We start from the raw sequence: 21,028 nt of genomic DNA, 5'->3' as shown, positions 1-21,028 counted from the left end.
ACTAACGCCATTTGAAGCAGCATGGATGCAACTAGAGATTATCATACTGACGTGTCAGAAAGAGAACAACAAATACCATATGATAGTACTTCTTTGTGGAATCTAAAATATTCTATAAATAAACCTATCTATGAAAGAGAAACAGATTCACAGACACAGAAAATAGGCTTATGGTTGCCAAGGGGGAGGGATGCTCCTGTGGGGGAAGGATAACTTCCGAGTTTGGGATTAGCAGATATAAACTGGTATATATAAAATGGATAAGCAACAAGGTCCTACTGTATAGCAAAGGGAATTACATTTAATATCCTGTGATAAACTATAGTGGAAAAGAATGTGAAAAAGAATGTTCATATATATATAACTGAGTCACTTTGCTGTATAGCATTAATTAACACAACATTGCAATTCAACTATACGTCTATAAAAAATAAATTAAAATAACCGCATCTGCCTTTTGATTTAATCCTCCACCCAAAGGCCAGCTGTCTTGTCCTTTAAGTGCTTGTCCTTATGCTGGTTGAAAAATTCTGTGCCAAGATCTTTTTCTTTTTAGCTCTTCTACCGACAGAAGCTAGCTGCAAACACTTCTGCAGAAACGGGAGACTTTGCTCTCTAATGAATCATTCCTTCTCTCTCTCTCTTCTATCTTGAGCCTTGTGTACAAGGGTGGGAATGTAAGGAAGGTGTCTCTGCCTCCACTTGCCTTCTGTTAAAACCAGTGCCCTACAGTGACTTTGTTATATGGGTGGGTCGGCTCGCTAGTATGCCCCTTGAGCCGGTCCCTCTCAATCTTCATGTGACCCTTCCCATGATATAAGCCTCCAAGCAGGGTGGTGCACTTCCTCAGAATTCTGGTTCTGTTCTGACCGTAGCTTGGGTCATCCCTTGAGCACCCCAGACTCAAGTGCCCTGGGTTAGTAGGTGATAGGATGACAAGTTAGGGTGGCAGCAGGGGAAGCTGGGTACTGATTTGCAGGTTCTAGCTCTAAGGGGTGTTGTTCTTATCCCCATGGCCCCTCCTCAGCCCTGTGTACCCTGCACCCACAACCTACAATTCCCAACCCCACAGCTCAGCCTGGCTCCCCTACTCCAGCTCTTCCATGGCGGGCACCGTCTTCTCCTGGGCTCAGAGTTCCAGGCCTCCAGCCTTCATCCCTCATCCCTCCTATTTATGGAGCTTCCAGCAAATCATCTGGATCAAAGGAAAAGCAAGTCTGTGGTCTTTCTTTTTAGCTCTGCTTCTACCCCCTCCACACCCCTTGCCTCTCATTCTTCTTTCTGGCAGGTTCTCAGTTTGGTATACACACCCGTGCCGCTGCTTTGTCAGCCTTAGCCTGTAGACGGCAAAGGCGAGTCGCACTGTATCGAAGGGACCTGGTCACCCTTTTTCACAAATGCATGGAAAAGAAGCCCAAATCAGTCAGAGAGGAAAAGTCTGAAGTAAGGCCATTTTCTTGACTATCTAGTTATCTCTATGAGTGGGGTATGGTTGGGTCTGGGGGGTCTGTCTCTCAGAAACCCCTGGAGAGGGAGGTGGGCTAGAGGCATTGGTGTGGCCCTCAGATAATCTGGGTTCACCGAGCAACTCTCAGGTTGAGCACCTGCCTGGCTGCTCCTGAGCCCCACTTGCCATCCCAGCACCTCTGTGGGAATAGTGTTCCTTTTGTCTTGTTTAAGGAATCTTTGCCTACCTACTCCAAGGTCTTCATATTTTCCTATGTTGCTGCTGCTGCTAAGTTGCGTCAGTCATGTCCGACTCTGTGCAACCCCGTAGATGGCAGCCCACCAGGCTCCCCCATCCCTGGGATTCTCCAGGCAAGAACACTGGAGTGGGTTGCCATTTCCTTCTCCAATGCATGAAAGTGAAAAGTGAAAGTGAAGTCGCTCAGTCATGTCTGATTCTTAGCGACCCCATGGACTGCAGCCTACCAGGCTCCTCCGTCCATGAGAGTTTCCAGGCAAGAGTACTGGAGTGGGATGCCTTTTCACCTTTAGACCTGCAGTCCACTTGGAATTTTTGTTGACTTATGAGGTCAAGTTTCTTTCTTTTTTTTTTTTACAGTCCAATGTGTTGAAAAGCTTTCCTTTTCCTATGGCTCAGCAGTGCTGTTTTTGTCATAGAACAAGTATATTGTATTACATATGCCTTTTTCTCGGGTCTCCATTTAGTTCTGTTGATCTGAAACAACCAGATATTTCTCCAGCAAAGCTGTATTTCTTTGGGATCAGCAGCAAATTGCAGTTCAGTCTGCAGCCATAGAGAGTCATGGGCAAGTTCCTGACATCAAGTGAAGAAGGGGAAGAGAAAGAAGTTGGGAAACTGTAGCAAAATAAAAGAGAATAGGCCTTTTCCATAGTTAAGTCCTTGACAGGAAAGAAGTCTTAATATTGCTGCTGCTGCTGCTACTGCTAACTTGCTTCAGTCGTGTCCGACTCTGTGCGACCCCATAGATGGCAGTCCACCAGGCTCTCCCGTCCCTGGGATTCTCCAGGCAGGAACACTGGAGTGGGCTGCCATTTCCTTCCCCAATGCATGAAAGTGAAAAGCGAAAGTGAAGTCGCTCAGTCATGTCCGACTCTTCGCAACCCCATGGACTGCAGCCTAACAGGCTCCTCTGTCCATGGCATTTTCCAGGCAAGAGTACTGGAGTGGGTTAGGCTCTGCCATTGTCACAGTCTGAGGGCTCCCCCTGCTGGTGTCCCAAATCTACTTAATCGAGGTTTCTGTTTCTAGGCTTTTTTTTTTTTTAATATTCTGTCGGTCTATTTGGCTATCCCTGAACCAGATTCACAGTGTCTTAGTTATGGCAGCTATTATAATAAACCTTAACTAACATCTAACGCTCCTTTTCATCATTGCTTTGGCCATTCTTGGGGCTTCCTTGGTGGCTCAGACAGTAAAGAATCTGCCTGCAATGCAGGAGACCCAGGTTTGATGCTTGGGTTGGGAAGATCCCCTGGAGAAGGAAATGGCAACCCTCTCCAGTATTCTTGCCTGGAGAATCCCCATGGACAGAGCAGCCTGGCGGGCTACAGTACATGGGTTTGCATAGAGGTGGACGCAACTGAGCAGCTAACACTTTGGCTATTCTAAACTTTTTTCAATTCCATCAGTTCAGTTCAGTCACTCAGTCATGTCCAACTCTGTGCAACCCCACGGACTGCAGCACGCCAGGCCTCCCTGTTCATCACCAACTCCTGGAGTTTACTCAAACTCATGTCCATTGAGTTGGTGATGCCATCAAACCATCTCATCCTCTGTCATCCCCTTCTCCTCTCTCCTTCAATCTTTCCCAGCATCAGGGTCTTTTCAAATGAGTCACCTCTTCGAATCAGGTGGCCAAAGGATTGGAGTTTCAGCTTAAACATCAGTCCTTCCAGTGAAAATTCAGGACTGATCTCCTTTAGGACGGACTGGTTGGATCTCCTTGCAATCCAAGGGACTCTCAAGAGTCTTCTCCATTATTACAGTTGAAAAGCATCAATTCTTCGGCACTCAATTTTCTTTATAGTCCAACTCTCACATCCATGCATGACCACTGGAAAAACCATAGCCTCAACTGGATGCACTTTTGTTGGCAAAGTAATGTCTGCTTTTTAATATGCTGTCTAGGTTGGTCATAACTTTCCTTCCAAGGAGTAAGCGTCTTTTTATTTCATGGCTGCAGTCAACATCTGCAGTGATTTTGGAGCCCCTCAAAATAAAGTCAGCTACTCTTTCCACTGTTTCTCCATCTATTTCCCATGAAGTGATGGGACCACATACCATGATCTTGGTTTTCTGAATGTTGAGCTTTAAGCCAACGTTTTCACTCTTCTCTTTCACTTTCATCAAGAGGCTCTTTAGTTCTTCTTCACTTTCTGCCATAAGGATGGTGTCATCTGCATATCTGAGGTTATTGATATTTCTCCCAGCGATCTTGATTCCAGCTTGTGCTTCCTCCAGCCCACCGTTTCTCATGATGTACTCTGCATCTAAGTTAAATAAGCAGGGTGACAATATACAGCCTTGAAGTACTCCTTTTCCTATTTGGAACCAGTCTGTTGTTCCATGTCCAGTTCTAACTGTTGTTTCCTGACCTGCATATAGGTTTCTCAAGAGGTTGGTCAGGCCGTCTGGTATTCCCTTATCTTGAGGAATTTTCCACAGTTTCTTGTGATCCACACAGTCAAAGGCTTTGGCATAGTCAATAAAGCAGAAATAGATGTTTTTCTGGAACTCTCTTGCTTTTTTTGATGATCCATTGGATGTTGGCAATTTGATCTCTGGTTCCTCTGCCTTTTCTAAAACTAGCTTGAACATCTGGAAGTTCATGGTTCACACATTGTTGAAGCCTGGCTTGGAGAATTTTGAGCATTACTTTGCTAGCATATGAGATGAGTGCAATTGTGCAGTAGTTTGAGTATTCTTTGTCATTGATTTTCTTTGGGATTGGAATGAAAATTGACCTTTTCCTGTCCTGTGGCCACTGCTGAGTTTTCCAAATTTGCTGGCATATTGAGTGCAGCACTTTCACCGCATCATGTTTTAGGATTTGAAACAGCTCAATTGGTATTCCACTAGCTTTGTTCATAGTGATGCTTCCTAAGGCCCACTTGACTTCACATTCCAGGATGTCTGGCTCTAGGTGAGCGATCACACTATTGTGATTCTTTTTTGTACAGTTCTTCTGTGTATTCTTGCCACCTCTTCTTAATAGGTTCTGCTTCTGTTAGGTCCATACCATTTCTGTCCATTATTAAGCCCATCTTTGTATGAAATGTTCCCTTGGTATCTCTAATTTTCTTGAAGAGCTCTCTAGTCTTTCCCATTCTATTTTTTCCCTCTATTCCTTTGCACTGATCACTGAGGAAGGCTTTCTTCTTTCTTCTTGCTATTCTTTGGAAGTCTGCATTCAAATGGGTATATCTTTCCTTTTCTCCTTTGCTTTTCACTTCTCTTTTTTTCACAGCTATTTGTAAGGCCTCCTCAGACAGCCATTTTGCTTTTTTTTGCATTTTTTTTCTTGGGGATGGTCTTGCTCCCTGTCTCCTGTACAATGTCACGAACCTCCGTCCATAGTTCATCAGGCACTCTGTCTATCAGATCTAGTCCCTTAAATCTATTTCTCACTTCCACTGTATAATCATAAGGGATTTGATTTAGGTCATACCTGAATGGTCTAGTGGTTTTCCCTACTTACTTCAATTTCAGTCTGCATTTGGCAATAAGAAGTTCACAATCTGAGCCACAATCAGCTCCTGGTCTTATTTTTGATGACTGTATAGAGCTTCTCCATCTTTGGCTGCAAAGAATATAATCAATCTGATTTCGGTTTTGACCATCTGGTGATATCCATGTGTAGAGTCTTCCCTTGTGTTGTTGGAAGAGGGTGTTTGCTATGACCAGTGCGTTCTGTTGGCAGAACTCTGTTAGTCTTTGCCCTGCTTCATTCTGTAGTCTAAGGCCAAATTTGCCTGTTACTCCAGGTGTTTCTTGACTTCCTACTTTTGCATTCCAGTCCCCTATAATGAAAAGGACATCTTTTATGGGTGTTAGTTCTAGAAGGTCTTGTAGGTCTTCATAGTACTTTTCAACTTCAGCTTCTTCAGCGTTACTGGTCGGGGCATAGACTTGGATTACCGTGAGATTGAATGGTTTGCCTTGGAAATGAACAGAGATCATTCCGTCATTTTTGAGATTGCATCCAAGTATTGCATTTCAGACTCTATTGTTTACTATGATGGCTACTCCATTTCTTCTAAGGGATTCCTGCCTACGGTAGTAGATATAATGGTCCCATGCATTCTTAAAAAAAGTAACTTGTCAATGTCTATAAAAATTCTGGCTAGAATTTTGAATGGATTGTCCTGAGTCTATAGATCACTTTTGGGGAAACTGAGCGCATAGTCTTCTAGTTCATGAGCACAGCATATCTTTCTGTGGTTTCCCATGCTACTTAGCATAAACTCCAAATTTTCAAAGTCCCCCCTTCTCTGACCTTTTCTCATCTCTGACTTTCTGTTAAAACCAGAGCCTATCTCTCATCTCTCTCTCTCTGCTTTTCTTTTACATCATTCCAGCTCTTCTTTCTGTCCCTTGAACACGTCAGACTGGCTCCCATCCGAGTGTGCTTTTGTATTACATTTACACTCTAATGGCAGGACTCTTCCCCGGCTGGATCTCTCGTTATTTAGAAGCAAGGTAATGTAGTTAATGTACCACATGGTGGTAATAGTTAACAGTACTGTACTGTATACTTGTAGTCACAGGTATACTACAAGAGGATAAATCTTAAGTCTTAACACATATAAGCAATAGCAACTATGTGAGGTGATGGATGTGCGAATTAGCTTGATTCTGGTGATCATTTTGCAAAGTGTATGTGTATCAAAACATCAAGTTGTATACTTTACATACATACAACTTTTATATGTCAATGATATCTCAATGAAGCTTTTTTTGTTGTTGTTAAAGTATGGGCTCCATGGAGCTGTACCTGGAGCTGTGTTTGAATCACGCTTCTGCATTTACCAGCCGAGTCACCTGGAGCACATTCCTTTACCCTGTTTTTCCTTAGATTCCTGATCAGCAACTGTTATAAAGATGAGACAAATGGAAAGTCCATGGGGACTGTACTCAGCACAGAGGAGGCATTTGTAAAGTTATTTTGTACTTTTAGTTATTTTTCCAGTCTCTACCCACTCCAGCATTCTTGCCTGGAGAATCCCAGAGACGGCGGAGCCTGGCGGGCTGCCGTCTATGGGGTTGCAGAGTTGGGCATGGCTGAAGCGACGCAGCAGCAGCAGCAGCAGCAGCAGCAGCAGCAGCAGAAACCTCTTAATCCTACAGAAGGCACTCCCCTTACTCTGATACTATTCTTACTTTCTATATAGCAAAGAAACTAAGTTGCCTTTCACTATCACACTTCTGTTCTCTTTCATCCTAAGCATTCCCCCTGATTCCAAACCATCTTGTAATCTCCCTTCAAGCACAGCCCATCCCACGTTTCAGGTACCAGTGAAGTCATTGACTATGATATCAGTTTGCTTTAATTATAAACATAAAATTGGCCTGTAAAATAGAAAGTTTGGCTTTCCTGGTGGCTCAGACAGTAAAGAATCTGCCTGTAATGCAGGAGACCCTGGTTTGATCCCTGGGTTGGGAAGAGCCCCTGAAGAAGGGAATGGCAACCAACTCCAGTATTCTTGCCTGGAGAATTCCAAGGACAGAGGAGACTGGTGGGCTACAGTCCATGAGGTTGCAAAGAGCTGGACACGACTGAGAGATTAACATTCGTTCACTCATTCATTTATAATGAGAACTGGCACAAATCCCAAACGGAGCCTCATGCTTAACCAGTGTAATCAGATTCATCATCTTGGGTATTAAAGTGGCCATATTTATTTACTTTTAAAAGTAGTTTGAATTCCTCTTCCCACCAAACCAGAAATCTAGTATTATTCTCTTGGGGTCTTTACCTATCCTTGAATTGTCTAAAACCCTGAGTCCTTCAATGCCAATGGGGGTGAATCTTTTTCAACCCAAGTCCTTTGATGCAGTGACTGCTGGCTGCCACAAGGTGTCGTTTTCAATGACTGGGCTCCACAATCGGAAAGATGTTGAAAGCCGGGATGTTTGTGAAGGCTGGGATTGTGTCCTGGTGGTGATAGGCATACATGTTTGGTACCAAGTTTGCGGTTCTTTTCTAAGTACACTACCTTGAAGATTTGTGTAGGGATCTGTCTCTACCTCCAGACTATGAGCTTCTAGAAGGCAGAATGTTAAACAATGTATTACTGAGGAATATTTGACAAAAATGATATATATTTAAGGTGTGCAATTTGTTGACTTGATATACATAATGCATTTTGAAATAACCACCATAATCAAGATAATTAACATATTAATCATATATATTATATATATTTGCTTTGCCAGTGGCTTAGCAGCAAAGAATCTGCCTGCAATGCAGGAGACACAAGAGGTGTGTGTTCGTTCTCTGGGTAGAGAAGATCCCCTGGAGGAGGAAATGGCAATGCACCCCAGTATTCTTGCCTGGAAAATCCCATGGACAGGAATCTGGAGGGCTACAGTGCAAAGACTCGCAAAGAATTGGACACGACTGAGCACACACATATATAATATTAATAAATATATATACAAATATTTCTTTATTTTTCCTGCATGAGAACACTTATCATCTACCTTCTAGGCAAACTTCAAGTGTACAGTAAAGAACTGTTAACTGTAGCCACATTTTTTTGCATTAGCTCTTTAGAATTTACTCATTTTGCATGGGTGAAACTTTGTATCCCTTGACCAACTTCTTCCCATTTCCCTCTCCCTTAATTTCTTGGTAACCACCTTTCTACTCCTTTTCTTTGAGTTCAGCCCTTTTCAGTTCAGTTCAGTTCAGTTCAGTCGCTCAGTTGTGTCTGACTCTTTGCGACTCCATGACCTTCCTGTCATCACCAACTTCCGGAGTCCACCCAAACGCATGTCCACTAATTGAGTCGGTGATGCCATTCAACTGTCTCATCCCTGTTGTCCCCTTCTCCTCCTGTCCTCAATATTTCCCAGCATCAGGATCTTTTCAAATGAGTCAGCTCTTCGCATCAAGTGGCCAAAGATTTGGAGTTTCAACTTCAGCATCAGTCCACCCAATGAACATTCAGGACTGATCTCCTTTAGGATGGACTGGTTGGATCTCCTTGCAGTCCAAGGGACTCTCAAGAGTCTTCTCTAACACCACAGTTCAAAAGCATCAATTCTTCGGTGCTCAGCTTTCTTTATAGTCCAACTCTCACATCCATACATGACCACAGGAAAAACCATAGCCTTGAGTAGACGAACCTTTGTTGACAAAGTAATGTCTCTGCTTTTCAATATGCTGTCTAGATTGGTCATAACTTTCCTTCCAATGAGTAAGCATCTTTTAATTTCATGGATGTAATCACCATCTGCAGTGATTTTGGAGCCCCCCAAAATAAAGTCTGACACTGTTTCCACTGTTTCCCCATCTATGTCCCATGAAATGATGGGACCAGATGCCATAATCTTAGTTTTCTGAATGTTAAGCTTTAAGCCAACTTTTTCACTCTCCTCTTTCACTTTCATCAAGAGGCTGTTTAGTTCCTCTTCACTTTCTGCCATAAGGTTGGTATCATCTGCTTATCTGAGGTTATTGATATTTCTCCCGGCAATCTTGATTCCACCTGTGCTTCATCCAGCCCAGCGTTTCTCATGATGTACTCTGCATATAAGTTAAATAAGCAGGGTGACAATATACAGCCTTGATGTCCTCCTTTTCCTATTTGGAACCAGTCTGTTGTTCCATGTCCAGTTCTAACTATTGCTTCCTGACCTGCATACAGGTTTCTGAAGAAACATACAGGTTTCTGAACATCAGGTGGTCTGGTATTCCCATCTCTTGAAGAATTTATTGTGATCCACACAGTCAAAGGCTTTGGCATAGTCAATAAAGCAGAAATAGATGTTTTTCTGGAACTCTCTTGCTTTTTTGATGATCCAGTGGATGTTGGCAATTTGATCTCTGGTTCCTCTGCCTTTTGTAAAACCAGCTTGAACATCTGGAAGTTCACTGTTCATGTACTGCTGAAGCCTGGCTTGGAGAATTTTAAGCATTACTTTACTAGTGTGAGAGAAGCAATTGTGTGGTAGTTTGAGCATTCTTTGGCATTGCCTTTCTTTGGGATTGGAATGAAAACTGACCTTTTCCAGTCCTGTAGCCACTGCTGAGTTTTCCAAATTTGCTGACACACTGAGTGGAGCACTTTCACAGCATCATCTTTTAGGATTTGAAATAGCTCAACTGGAATTCCATCACCTCCACTAGCTTTGTTTGTAGTGATGCTTCCTAAGGGCCATTTGACTTCACATTCCAGCCCTTTAAGATTACACATATAGTGCGTTCACGCAGTATCTGTCCCTCTGTGTCGGGTTTGTTTCATTTAGCGTAACCTTCTCTAGGCTCATTCATGTCACTGAAAATGGCAGGCTCTCTTTCTTGTTTAGTGGCTGGACACTGTTCCTTTGCATATGCATATCATGTTTTCTTTGTCCATGGGCATTTTTTAAGTCATTTATTTGTTTGTGGTTGTGCTGGGTTGCTGCGTGCGGACTTTCTCTGGTTTGGCGCACGAGGGCTGCTCTTAACTACGGTGCCCTGGCTTCTCTGTGGTGGCCCCTCTGCTGGGGAGCACAGGCATTAGGTGCGTGGGCTGCAGTAGTTGTAGGGTGTGGGTGGGCTCTACTGCACACAGGCTTCAGCTGGTGACGCTGGGGCTTAGTTGCTGATTGGCATGTAGAATCTTCCCAGACCAGGGATCGAACCTGTGTCCCCAGCATTGGCAGGTGGATTCTTATCCATTGTACCACCAGGAATCCATGTCTATGGACATTTAGGTTTTAGCATATTTTGGCTACATGAATAATGCTGAAATAAACACAGGAATGCAGATATCTCTTTGAGATCCTGGTTTCATTTCCTTTGAATATATATCCAGAAGTAGGATTGCTGGGTTGTAGGTAATCTTATTTTTGAGTTTTGAGGAAACCTTCATTATTTTCCATGAAGTCTGTTCCAATATACATTCCCCAAAACAGTATATAAGGATTTGCTTTTCCCCACATCTTCACCAGCACTTGTTACCTTTTGTCTTTCTGATAGTAACCACTCTGACAGTATGAGGTTTCATGTCATTGTGGTTTTGAGGTGCATTTCCTATTCAACTATTGAAGTTGAACGCTTCTTCATATACCTTCTGGCTATTTGTATGTATTCTTTGGAGAAGTATCTATTCAGATTCTTTGCCCGTGGGACGTTAGTTTTTTGGCTGTTGAGTTGTATGAGTTTCTTATTTATTTTCAATATTAACCCTTTATCAAATATATGGCTTGCAAATATTTTCTCCTATTCTGGTTTCCTTTTCACTCTGTTGGTTGTTTCCTTTGCTGTGCAGAGCTTTTTAATTTAATGCAATCCCATTTGTCTATTTTAGCTTTTGTTGCCTGTGATTTGGGGGTTCATATTAAAAAATTATTACCCAGACCAACATCAAGAAGCTTTCCCTCTATGTTTTTTTCTAGTAGTTTTTACAGTTTCAGGACTTATATTTAAGTCTTTAACCCTTTCAGTTGATTTTTGTATATGGTGAGATCATGGTTCCTTTTTCTGCATGTTGATATTCAATTTTCCCAACCCCATTTATTGAAGAGACTGATTTTTCCTCATTTTGTGCTCTTGGCACTTGTTGAAGATCAGTTGACTTTAAGGTGGCTTTATTCTGAACTCTGTATTCTGTTCCATTCATCTCTATGTCTGTTCTTATGCCAGCATCATACTGTTTTGATTACTGTAGTGTTGTAATGAATTTTGAAATCATCAAATGTCTTTAGCTTTGTTCTTGTTGCTCAAGGTTGCTTTGGTTACTCAGGGTCTTTTACAGTTCCATACAACTAGGATTTTGATAGGGATTGCATTGAATCCATAGATCACTCTGGTTAGAATGGACATTTTAACGATATTAATTCTGGCAATCCATGAGCAAAGGATGTCTTTCCTTTTGTCTGTGTTTTAAAACATTTCTTAATAAATATTTTTGCGAGTTTTCAGAGTGCAAGTTTTTCGCTTCTTGTTGTTTCCTAAGTACTTTATTCTTTTTATTGCTGTTGTGAGTGAGATTATTTTCTTCATTTCCCTTTTGGATAGTTTACTGTTTGTGTATAGAGGTACAGTGAACTTCATGTTTATTTCATATCCTGAAGCTTTACTGAATTAGTTTATTATTTATAACAGGATTTTTGTACTTGTTTAGTCTTTAGTGTTTTCTATGTCTATCATCTTGCTATCTGCAAACAGATACTTTTATTTCTTCTTTTCCTATTTGGATGCCTTTTATTTCCTCTTCTGGTCTAATTTCTCTAATTAGAAATTCCATTAATATGTTGATAAGAAGGGACAAGAGTAAGCCTCCTTGCCTTATCTTAGAGGGATCTTAGAGGGAAAGCTTTCAGTTTCCCCCATTAACTATGAAGTTGCCTGTGGGCTTCTCATATATGCCATTTATTGTGTTGAGATAAGATGCTTCTATACCTACATTGTTGAGAGTTTTAATTGTAAATGAAAATTAAACTTTGTCAAGCGCCTTTTCTGCATTTATTGAAATAATCATGTTTTCTTTTCCTTTCATTTTATTAATGTATTGTACTGCCTTGATTGACTTATACATGTCAAACCTTCCTTGCATCCCTGGGATAAACCTCATTTAGTTATGGTACATGATCCTTTTAATGTATTTTTAAATTCAGTTAGCTAGCATTTACTCAGGATTTTTGCATCTACATTCATCAGGGGTATTGGCCTGTAGTTTCGTTTTCTTGTAGACTCTTTACCTGATTTTGGTATTGGGGTGATGCTCAGGAACTGAGTTTGGAAGTGTTCCCCCTTCTTCTATTTTCTGAAAGAGTTTAAGAAGCACTGGTGGTATCCTTTTCTGAACGCTTGGTAGAATTCACCCATGAAATCATTAGACTGTAGGCTTTTCTTTCTTTTCTTTTCCCAGACAAACAAAACGAAGGGACTTTGTTGTCAGTAGAACTGCCTCACAAGAAACGCTTAAGAAAGTTCTTCAGTTGAAATGAAAACTCACTAAACAGCAATGTGAAGACATAGGGCAGCATAAATCTCACAGGTAAAGGTAAATATCTAGATACATGCAGTCCGATGCAACACTGTAAAGGAGTCTACTGATTTTTATATTAGGATGGGGAAGGCTGCTGGGGTGGGCCTTTTCTCTCACAGAAGGAAATCATGGCCGAGGGGAGCCCTCTTGGGTCTAGCACATGGGAGCTCTCGCTATAGCAGCGATGCCTATGTTCAGGTGTGTGTATGTGTGGGCTGGTGTTTAGGGATTTGCTTGTCGTCATGAGATGTGGGTGGTGGCTCTGGTGGTGGGCTTTGGGTGGATACAGAGTGTTGGCTCTGGCAGGGGAAGGGAATATCCATTCAGTTCTGTTCCCCTTCTCCCCAGAACATGCCAAAATTCTGAAGAAATATCAGCATTAAGGAAGAGTTGATTAAAGTGGAGTATTTTAAATGTCTGCCAATAAAATAAATTTTGATACATGAAACCAATGATCACTCCACAGTTATTAAAAACCAGGCTCACATTGATTAGTAGTGTGAGAAGATGCCCTCAGCATAATAATAAGAGACAAATTAGTTGCAGCAGAGCTGGGGAAGGTCATCATTGTGTAGTGTGATGGTGTAGAGAGTTGTTTTTTCCCAGGTTGAACAAAGGCAGGGTGAAGAGGGGTGCAAATGACCTTCTACCCACTTCATGCCATGGGCCAAAAATGGAGTTCCTTTTGAGTAACAAATTATCATGTGGAGATTGTCCAAGGATGTATCTCCATCTGAAGTTTGATAAGTAGTTGTTTTCAAGGTTTTCACTTCTATATTGTCCCTTGGCTATAGATATCGGAGTTGTGAACATTTTCTTATTTATTGCTTTTAAACATCTCTCTGATTACTTTTGTAAAATAAATTCCCAGGAGAATGGGAATCAATTCCCAGGGAATGGCTGAATCAAACATATCTCTGTGACTTCAGCTTGACATTGTCAAATTGTTTTACCGTTTAGAAGTTTGAGCCCTGCTTTTATTTTCAAAATATAAAAGTGTATTGATGAACCACTTGTTTACCGAGGAAATCATTAAGTTGGGCAGATGAAGGCTTACCCTGTAAACTGAAAAACATTTTGCTTTAACTATGTGTCTATTTTTCTCTCAAATCTTCAGGCATGTCAAAACACAATCTCTGGTTAATTAACTGTCCTTTGGCGCTCCCTTCTGGGAGATTTACTCATCAGCCTGTGTGCCTCCTCCCATGGAAGATGCATGGGTGAGACAGAAGTGGAAGGGGGTGGCTGAGAGAAGGCTTGGGGGTGGGAATGGGGGAGTGTGGTGGTGAGGCAGTTCACCTGTCACTCAAGAACCTGTCAGCTGGATGGCACCTGAATGGAGGCCACGCTTACACGTCAGGACCCCTTCAGAGTAGATCACTGCCTCTTTGCAGTGGGTTACTTCCTTATAAAAAAGGTGGCCCTACTACTCCTGTCATCTCTCATCCATCACCCAACCCATTTAAGAATCCCTCGTCAGCTACTTTCTCTGCGCAGGATAAAGCTGCAGCTCTAGCCTGGCACGCAAGGCCTTTCACATTTGGTCTCCATCCTGCCTTGTCCAGTCCTTTTTCTTCTAACTGCTCATCGGATGCCCTGTGGACTTCACCCCCCAAGCAAGCCACTCTCTCTCATGCACCTGAGTCTTTGCCCCTGGGCAAAGCCTTTTCCTCTGTCTGGAGAGCCTGGTTCTCCAAGCATCTCCTTGCAACCATATTTTCAAGTGGCCATGGCAAATAGCATCTCCCAAGGAAACCTTCCTCAGCTTTCCAGGCAGGCAAAAGTGCTCCTTGGCTGCCCAGGGTACCCTGTTTATGCCGCTAAATTAGTAATGTTCCCAGTGCTCTCTGACTCTGTCCCCTCCAAGCGTCCCCACCCTGTGACTTGGCCTCATGTCTTACTCTTTATTGCCTAGAGAGGGCCTACTGCTTGAGAAATATTTGTTGGATGAATGACTGTGCTTCTAGACTCTGGAGTTTGGGGTTCTGCTAATTGTGGGAGGACATCCCCAAAGATGTATTTAAGTTGTGTGTCTGACCCCGAATGAGCCCTGGAGCTGTGATGATGAGCTCTGAGGTGGGGAGATGGATAACATGATCTTCTGTGGTTCTGAGACACTTTAGATCAGGCTCTGAGGGCAGGTGGGTCCCTGAAACTGACTGAGTTAATCACAGAAAGCAGTGTCCTGTGATGTCATCTCAGGAATGCAATTAAGGGTCAGTTGTGCTGCTGAGGAACCAGTTAAGAGTCACAGCATTGGCTGCCATAATTGGAGGCACTGAGGCTGGGCAGGATGTGGGACTTGGCAGAGGAGCCCCTGCTCTCACAACTGCCTCCAGCCTGAGCACCGAGGAGTCTCTAGGATAAAACACAGATCAAGACTGTGGATCAGCAGCAGCGACAGGTCAGCGTCTGGTCTGAGAGAGCTGCGGGGGTGGCTGGGTTGTGTGGGTCCAGGATATCCTGCACAGGTCCAGGATATCCTGCGCAGGTCCAGGATAGCTGAAAGGAGTTGCTTACCCATTTTGGAGGATGTGTGCCTTGTAGATGGATGTCCCAATAGCATACTGTGGCCTCAAAAGGGTTAAGGACTTCCAAATCAAAAACATGTCTTATAACGCCAAAGACACTGACTGATTCCAGCTCCAAATGGTCAGTTGTGTGATTTGGGGAAATTTACTTAGGCCTTTTGGATTTTGTTTACTCCTCTGGAAAATGGGGCAGGGTTGTGATGCCTACTTTATAAGGTCATTGAGAGGACTGCATGGGATCCTGTGGATAAACTGCTTTGCCTAGGGCCTGACTGGCTCTGTAAGAGCTGGAACCAGTTGTCCTGAATCTTATCTGCCCAGAATCCAGGGAGGACAGCTGATGCTCTAGGATAGCTCTGCCTCCTGAAAACAGGGATCTCATCTCTAAAAGAAGTGGGGAGCAGGGGGTTGGGGGCACCTGCCTTCACCCATGTAGAGCACCTGGATGGGGCTTTGGGGTGACTGGAAGAGGCCGTGGCACCCCTGCCTGCTCCTGACACTGGGGACTGAATAGCCCCACAGACAGAGACTCTGGGGGCCCCGGGGGCGTGCAGATGGCACACAGACTCCTTCAGAGAGGGCCAGTCAGGGCAGGAGTGGGAGCAAGATGGGGGGCCCTGTGCTGTCTGTACTCAGCCCCAAAAGGAAAACAATATTTGAGCACGGCTGGGGTTCTGGGTGGGGTAATTATCTCAATATTTTGTTTGTGTTACAAAATAGTTTATGGTAGTGGGTATCTTGGCTTCTCAAGGGGTTTAAAAATATTTCCATTGGGATATGTCATCTTGCTTCCAAGAGTCTAATTTCTTCTCATTCTTGATTTCGAGGGCTCCTTGATTTCTCGATTTTGAGGGCTCCTAAGCTGAGGGCATGGTTGGGGGTGGGACAGGACACAGATCCTGTCTCCTGGGAGGCTGCTGGCTCAGGGAAGGGACAGAGCCCTGTCCTGAGTTTGTGGCAGTTTCCTGCAGGGCACGGAGGCTGAGCCAAATTTGCAAGGGATCAGGTGGGGAGGGCAGAGAGGGGCCCTTACACAAGTGGGCAGAAGATTCCTGGAGGAAGCAGCCACCTGCTGTGGCCTGGCCTCTGCCTGGCCTGCTCTGCTGTGCTCCCTGCCCCCAGATTCTCCATTGTCCCCAGTTGCTTCCCCCTGCATCTCCTGAGTTGCCCCCATTCTGGGCCCAGGCCCAGCCACCATGACGGACACACCAGTGGAGGAATCCCTCTTCCAAATCATCCACTGCTACCACGAGTATGCTGCCCGGGAAGGGGATGTGGAGACACTGTCGCTGGAGGAGCTGAAAGCTCTGCTCACGGACAACGTGCCCCGCTTCATGGAGACCTTGGTGCGTGGGGTTGGGTGGGGATACGTAAAGTGTGGGGTTGCTTGTGGGGCTGGAAGCGAGTGGTGCGGGTGGAGGTACAGGAAGCCATCTCTTAGGAGAACTTCCAGCTAGGGGAGGGGGTGTGCAGGAGGGCGGAGGGCAGGAGGTTTGGTGGGGGAAGTGTGGCCCAGCCTAGCTTTATTTTCTGTCCTTCCCTCTCCTGAAACTCTCTGCCTGGCCCCACTCCAGACCAAGCACAGCTAGCTAATCCCTGAAACTCAGTCCTAACCCCAAACCTGTTTGTTCTTCTGCTTGACCTGCTTCTGGAAAGAAAAGGACCTAAATCCTTCCTCTGCCCAAGCGACCTTGCCCCACACCTGACCTTTGAACCCTAGGCCCTTCTCCTGGGGTCTGTATAAGCCTCATCCACCTCCCAGTCCCAGTGAAGGACAGTTTGGGCTGTGGTGGCTGCTGCTAACCTGCGGGGCTGGGAATGTCATTTCCTCTCCCATCCGAGAGGCCCACAGAGTCCCTCCGAGCAGTCTGGGGGCCCAGGCCCGGAACTCAGGCTGGGCTCAGCCACCTCCTCAGGCTTGCGCCTCACCTCCGTCATCAGGCCCAGCCCTGTGACTACCCAGCTCCTTGGGGACTGCAAGGCTGGCGGAAGTGTCTGTCTCTTGGCCCTTGGCATCCAGCTCCGGGGTCTCTGGACTGTCACGTCTGGAGTACTTCAGGTGGTGCCCAACTCAAGGCCCTCCATTCCAGGAGAGGCGCCTCCCCTGGTCGCATCTCATGTCGTGTCCCCTGCCTGCCTCTGGGACACGTCAGAGGAGAGAGCCTCACCCTCTGTTTATTGGAGTGCAGCCTCGAGAGTCACAGGGCAATGGGACCAGGGTGACTGGCTAGTCCCTGTTTCTGGGAAAACTTTTTCTTTCCAAGGCCAGTTGCCAATGTCAGGGGGCGGTGCAAGGACCCCCAGAACCTGCTCTGGAGGACTCACTGGGCAAACATAGCCTGGGCAGTGGTCTGAGAGGAGGGAAGCCAGGACGTGCCTGTCCCAGGCCGGAGGCCTCCAGTTTCTAAGGCCAACCAAATTTGCAGAGGATATAAGGTCATAAGTAGATGGTGGGGCCATGGGGGAGATGGAAGGGGAGAATTTCCACAGGGATGAGGACTGCTCCCAGGCCCACGGCTGCTTACAATTGCAGCGGCCTCCTTCCTGGAGGTTTTCTGAGAGCTTCACCCCAGCTTTCCCGTGCCCACCAACGAAATCCTGCTGACACCTGCCTCTCCCACGCTGCTCAGTGAGCCACCTGCCTGCACCTACCCTCTGAGCTGGACTCCTCCCTGCTGTCCCCTCCACCTCAAACGCCCCTTTCCTCCCTCTGCCAGCCCCGAGGGCTGCCTACTCAGGACATCCCAGCGACGCCAGGGCCCCTAGCTCTGGCCTTTCCCGTCTTTGTGCTTTCTGGAGGTGACCTGGGCAGAGTTCTAAACAGTCCCGAGGCAGATGGCACTGCATGGAGATCCCTGACCCCACCCGGTGTTGGCCCTGCAGCAGCCCTGGAGATGCAGACACGAGGGGCAGGGGGCTCTGCCCTGGAGGCTCCCACTGTGAAGGAGGGAGGCATAGCCTTCCACCCTGACGCCCCTGGGCTGGGCTGTCCCTGCAGGGGAGCTGGCACTTTAGCTAGTGGAGAGATAGGCAAGTGGAGCTAGTGGTAAAGAGCCGGCTGGCTGATGCAAGAGACCCGGGTTCCATCCCTGGGTCGGGAAGATCCCCTGGAGGAGGGCATGTCAACCCACTCCAGTATTCTTGCCTGGAGAATCCCCATGGACAGAGGAGCCTGGCAGGTTACAGTCCATGGGGTTGCACAGAGTCAGATAGGACTGAACTGACTTAGCCCACAGCCCCTGAGGATGGGCAAAGGTGAATTGTGTTGGGGGTGCCCAGCCAACCAGCACATGGAGCCCTGCCTGCACTCTCTGTCTCCCATGCGGCCCCAGGTCCAGTTAGCTGAGGTGCCCCCAACACTGCTGCCTGAACATTCTGCAGCGCAGAGGGTCCTGGCCACTGTCTGAATGAGGAGCTGTCTCCTGCAAACCCCCTCCAGACAGGGCCAGGCCACACTCTCCCCACCAGCAGGCCGAGGAGCGCCTGGCATTCACTGCAGGGTGGTGCTGGGGTGCGGGGTTGACCCTCTGCTCACTCCTCAGGGCCGGAAGGAGCCGTGCTACATCACACAGCTGTTCCGGGCTGCAGACAAGAACCAGGACAACCAGATCTGCTTTGAGGAGTTCCTCTACATCTTGGGCAAGCTGGTGAAGGACTACCACTGGCAGTACCACCGGCAGCTGTGTGCCCACCACTGCAGCCAGCACAGCCTCTACTAGGGGGGCGCAGGGGCCTCCTAGGGAGCAGGTGCGACCCAGCTGCGGGCCGCTGAAGACACAGCGTGTGTGTGTGTCTGCGCACGCGCGGAGTGGACCCCACCACTGCAGCCAGCACAGCCTCTACTAGCGGGGTGCAGGGGCCTCCTAGGGAGCAGGTGTGACCCAGCTGCGGGCCGCTGAAGACACAGCGTGTGTGTGTGTCTGCGCGCGCGCGCGGAGTGGACGCTGTGAGGGAAGAGAATAAAGCAACTTTGTAAAGACTTCTGGGTGCTGCTCAGTTCCTGGTTCCATGCATCGGCTCTGGGCCCAGAAAGAAAGGTCTGGTCCTACGTGGAGGATCAGTCATTTTGGGTAGTCTGTGCCCCAGGAGCCCCTGTCTGAGCGGGGAGACAGCCCTTACCCTCAGCTTTTGGTCTGAGAGGGTGGAGTCTCTTCTCTTGGGGAGTCAGCTCTTGACAAGGAAGCCAGGCCTCACCAGTGATGTTCTGGTCACTCATTCACTACTCATACCTGATTGGACAGGAGCCATGAGGGCAGAAGTTCTCCCAGCTTCAACAGAGAGCCCCGACAAAGGTGGAGCAGCCGGGACTGGGAAGGGGCCAGGACAGGGTGGGGAAGATGATGCTGGTAATTGACATGGGTGGCAGGTCCACGGGCAGTCGGTGAGGGAAGATTGTGAGGTGGGTTTTTGAGTCAGAGATGGGTCAAACTTAAAGTTGGCAGTGCAGCCTGTCAATGAGAAGAGTGATGAGTGGAACGTGGGTGACTATCGGTCAGGGAAGGCTTCCTGGGGAGAGGAGGGTTTGGTTTTGTTTTTGTTAATAAATGAATGATGATGGATGTGGGTGTTGTTCTGACTCTGGGCTATTTGTGACTCCCTCATCCCTCCCAGCTCAGACCTGCCCCTGCCCTCTCTCTGTGTTGTTTGTTTTCGTCTCTCCCTGGAAGCCCAGGAAGCTGATGCACAATCTCTTGGGGGAAGGTCTCGTCTGCCCTTAGGTCCTGCTGGGTCCATCTTGGTGGGTTTCTTCTCTGAGGATGGTCTGAGAACCCGTGTCCTGAGTGCACTGTGATAGAAACAATGAGTTATTTGAAAGAGTGATGGGTAATTGTCTGCACCCCTATGCAGGTGATTGGGGGTATCATTTAAAGAACTTGGTTTGGTACCCTCTGCCAAGTGGATCTGTGAACCAAACATGGGAAGCAGCGCCCTGCAGGCTGAACTGGAGACCCTTGTTCCTGATCAGCGGAGCTCAGAAGCAGGCCCTCCGTGGACGCCACGTTCACATACAGGCTGACCTTCAATTCTCATCATTTAGGGGTCAGTCTCACTGGCCCCACTTTCCCTCTGGACCTCCCCTGTGGAGGTGCTTGTCCTGCTGCACTGAGGTTATATGTGGCTGTCTGTATCCTCTACCAAGACAGGGACCCCGTCCTGTCATCTCCATGACACGGCCCAACGTCAGCACACAGAGTGGAGCGGGGTGTGTGCAGGAGTGGGGCCTGTGGACTGGAATCCCACGACTGGGGTCTGCGTTGCCTCGTGCAGACCCTTAGTCACACCCAGAGACTGGGAGACAGTTGGCAGGGTGACTCAGGCCATCCTTGCCCCAGGCCCAGGTGGATCCTCCCTGCCTGTCTCACCTGAAATGTACTGGGTTGCACAGGGTTTTGATTACAAAGCGGCGGCTCAGCCCAGCCCTCCTGTCCCTTCCTGGGGGTTTCTCCACCGGCCCTGCATGCTCTGTCCTCATTTCCTCAGCCACGGGCTCGGGCCTAGTGTTGAGACACACAGCCAGGGCTGAGCTCTTTCCTGTAAACAGGACTAAGTTTCGTTCCCCCTGGATTGCCCCATGTCCGTCAGTCTGATTACAGACGCTACTTTTTCCCCTTGTGCTTGCCCAATTCCTGACACTATCTCCTTCCGGGTCAGCTCAGCCTGGCTCCTGCTCTCCTGGAAGCCCCCAAGGCTGCCTGTCCAGGGAAAGCTTCTCTGGGGCGGCGTTTCATGGCCTTGGCTGACCAGCAGGCTCCACTGAGAATCACACGATGCTGGAGGGGATCATGGTTTATGATTCCCTTCCTGGA

The 21,028-nt window shown here is 46.8% G+C and overlaps 1 protein-coding gene across 2 annotated transcripts; it reads left to right on the top strand.

Annotated features, from left to right (window-relative positions):
* On the top strand, positions 14,941-19,740 carry LOC102168404 (protein S100-A15A). Of its 2 annotated transcripts, none has more exons than XM_005677511.3 (3): positions 14,941-15,094; positions 16,407-16,567; positions 18,764-19,740. In XM_005677511.3, the coding sequence occupies exons 2-3, from the start codon at positions 16,418-16,420 to the stop codon at positions 18,938-18,940; spliced, it is 327 nt and encodes a 108-aa protein (XP_005677568.1). In that variant the 5' UTR covers positions 14,941-15,094; positions 16,407-16,417; the 3' UTR covers positions 18,941-19,740. The 2 variants fall into 2 exon arrangements, with proteins under 2 accessions (XP_005677568.1, XP_005677569.1); XM_005677512.3 differs by having other exon boundaries at positions 16,362-16,567.

The sequence above is a fragment of the Capra hircus genome, chromosome 3, assembly GCF_001704415.2.
Source record: "Capra hircus breed San Clemente chromosome 3, ASM170441v1, whole genome shotgun sequence".
Classification (NCBI taxonomy): Eukaryota; Metazoa; Chordata; class Mammalia; order Artiodactyla; family Bovidae; genus Capra; species Capra hircus.
The sequence above is the reverse complement of the archived record's forward strand: the minus strand, read 5'-3'. Positions and strand labels throughout refer to the sequence as shown.

What these genes read in the sequence shown, in the direction of transcription:
- LOC102168404 (XM_005677511.3), top strand. Translation starts at nt 16,418, where the DNA reads ATGACGGACACACCAGTGGAGGAATCCCTCTTCCAAATCATCCACTGC. An exon ending in CCCGCTTCATGGAGACCTTG is followed by an intron (nt 16,568 to 18,763) that starts GTGCGTGGGGTT and finishes CTCACTCCTCAG; the next exon opens with GGCCGGAAGGAGCCGTGCTA.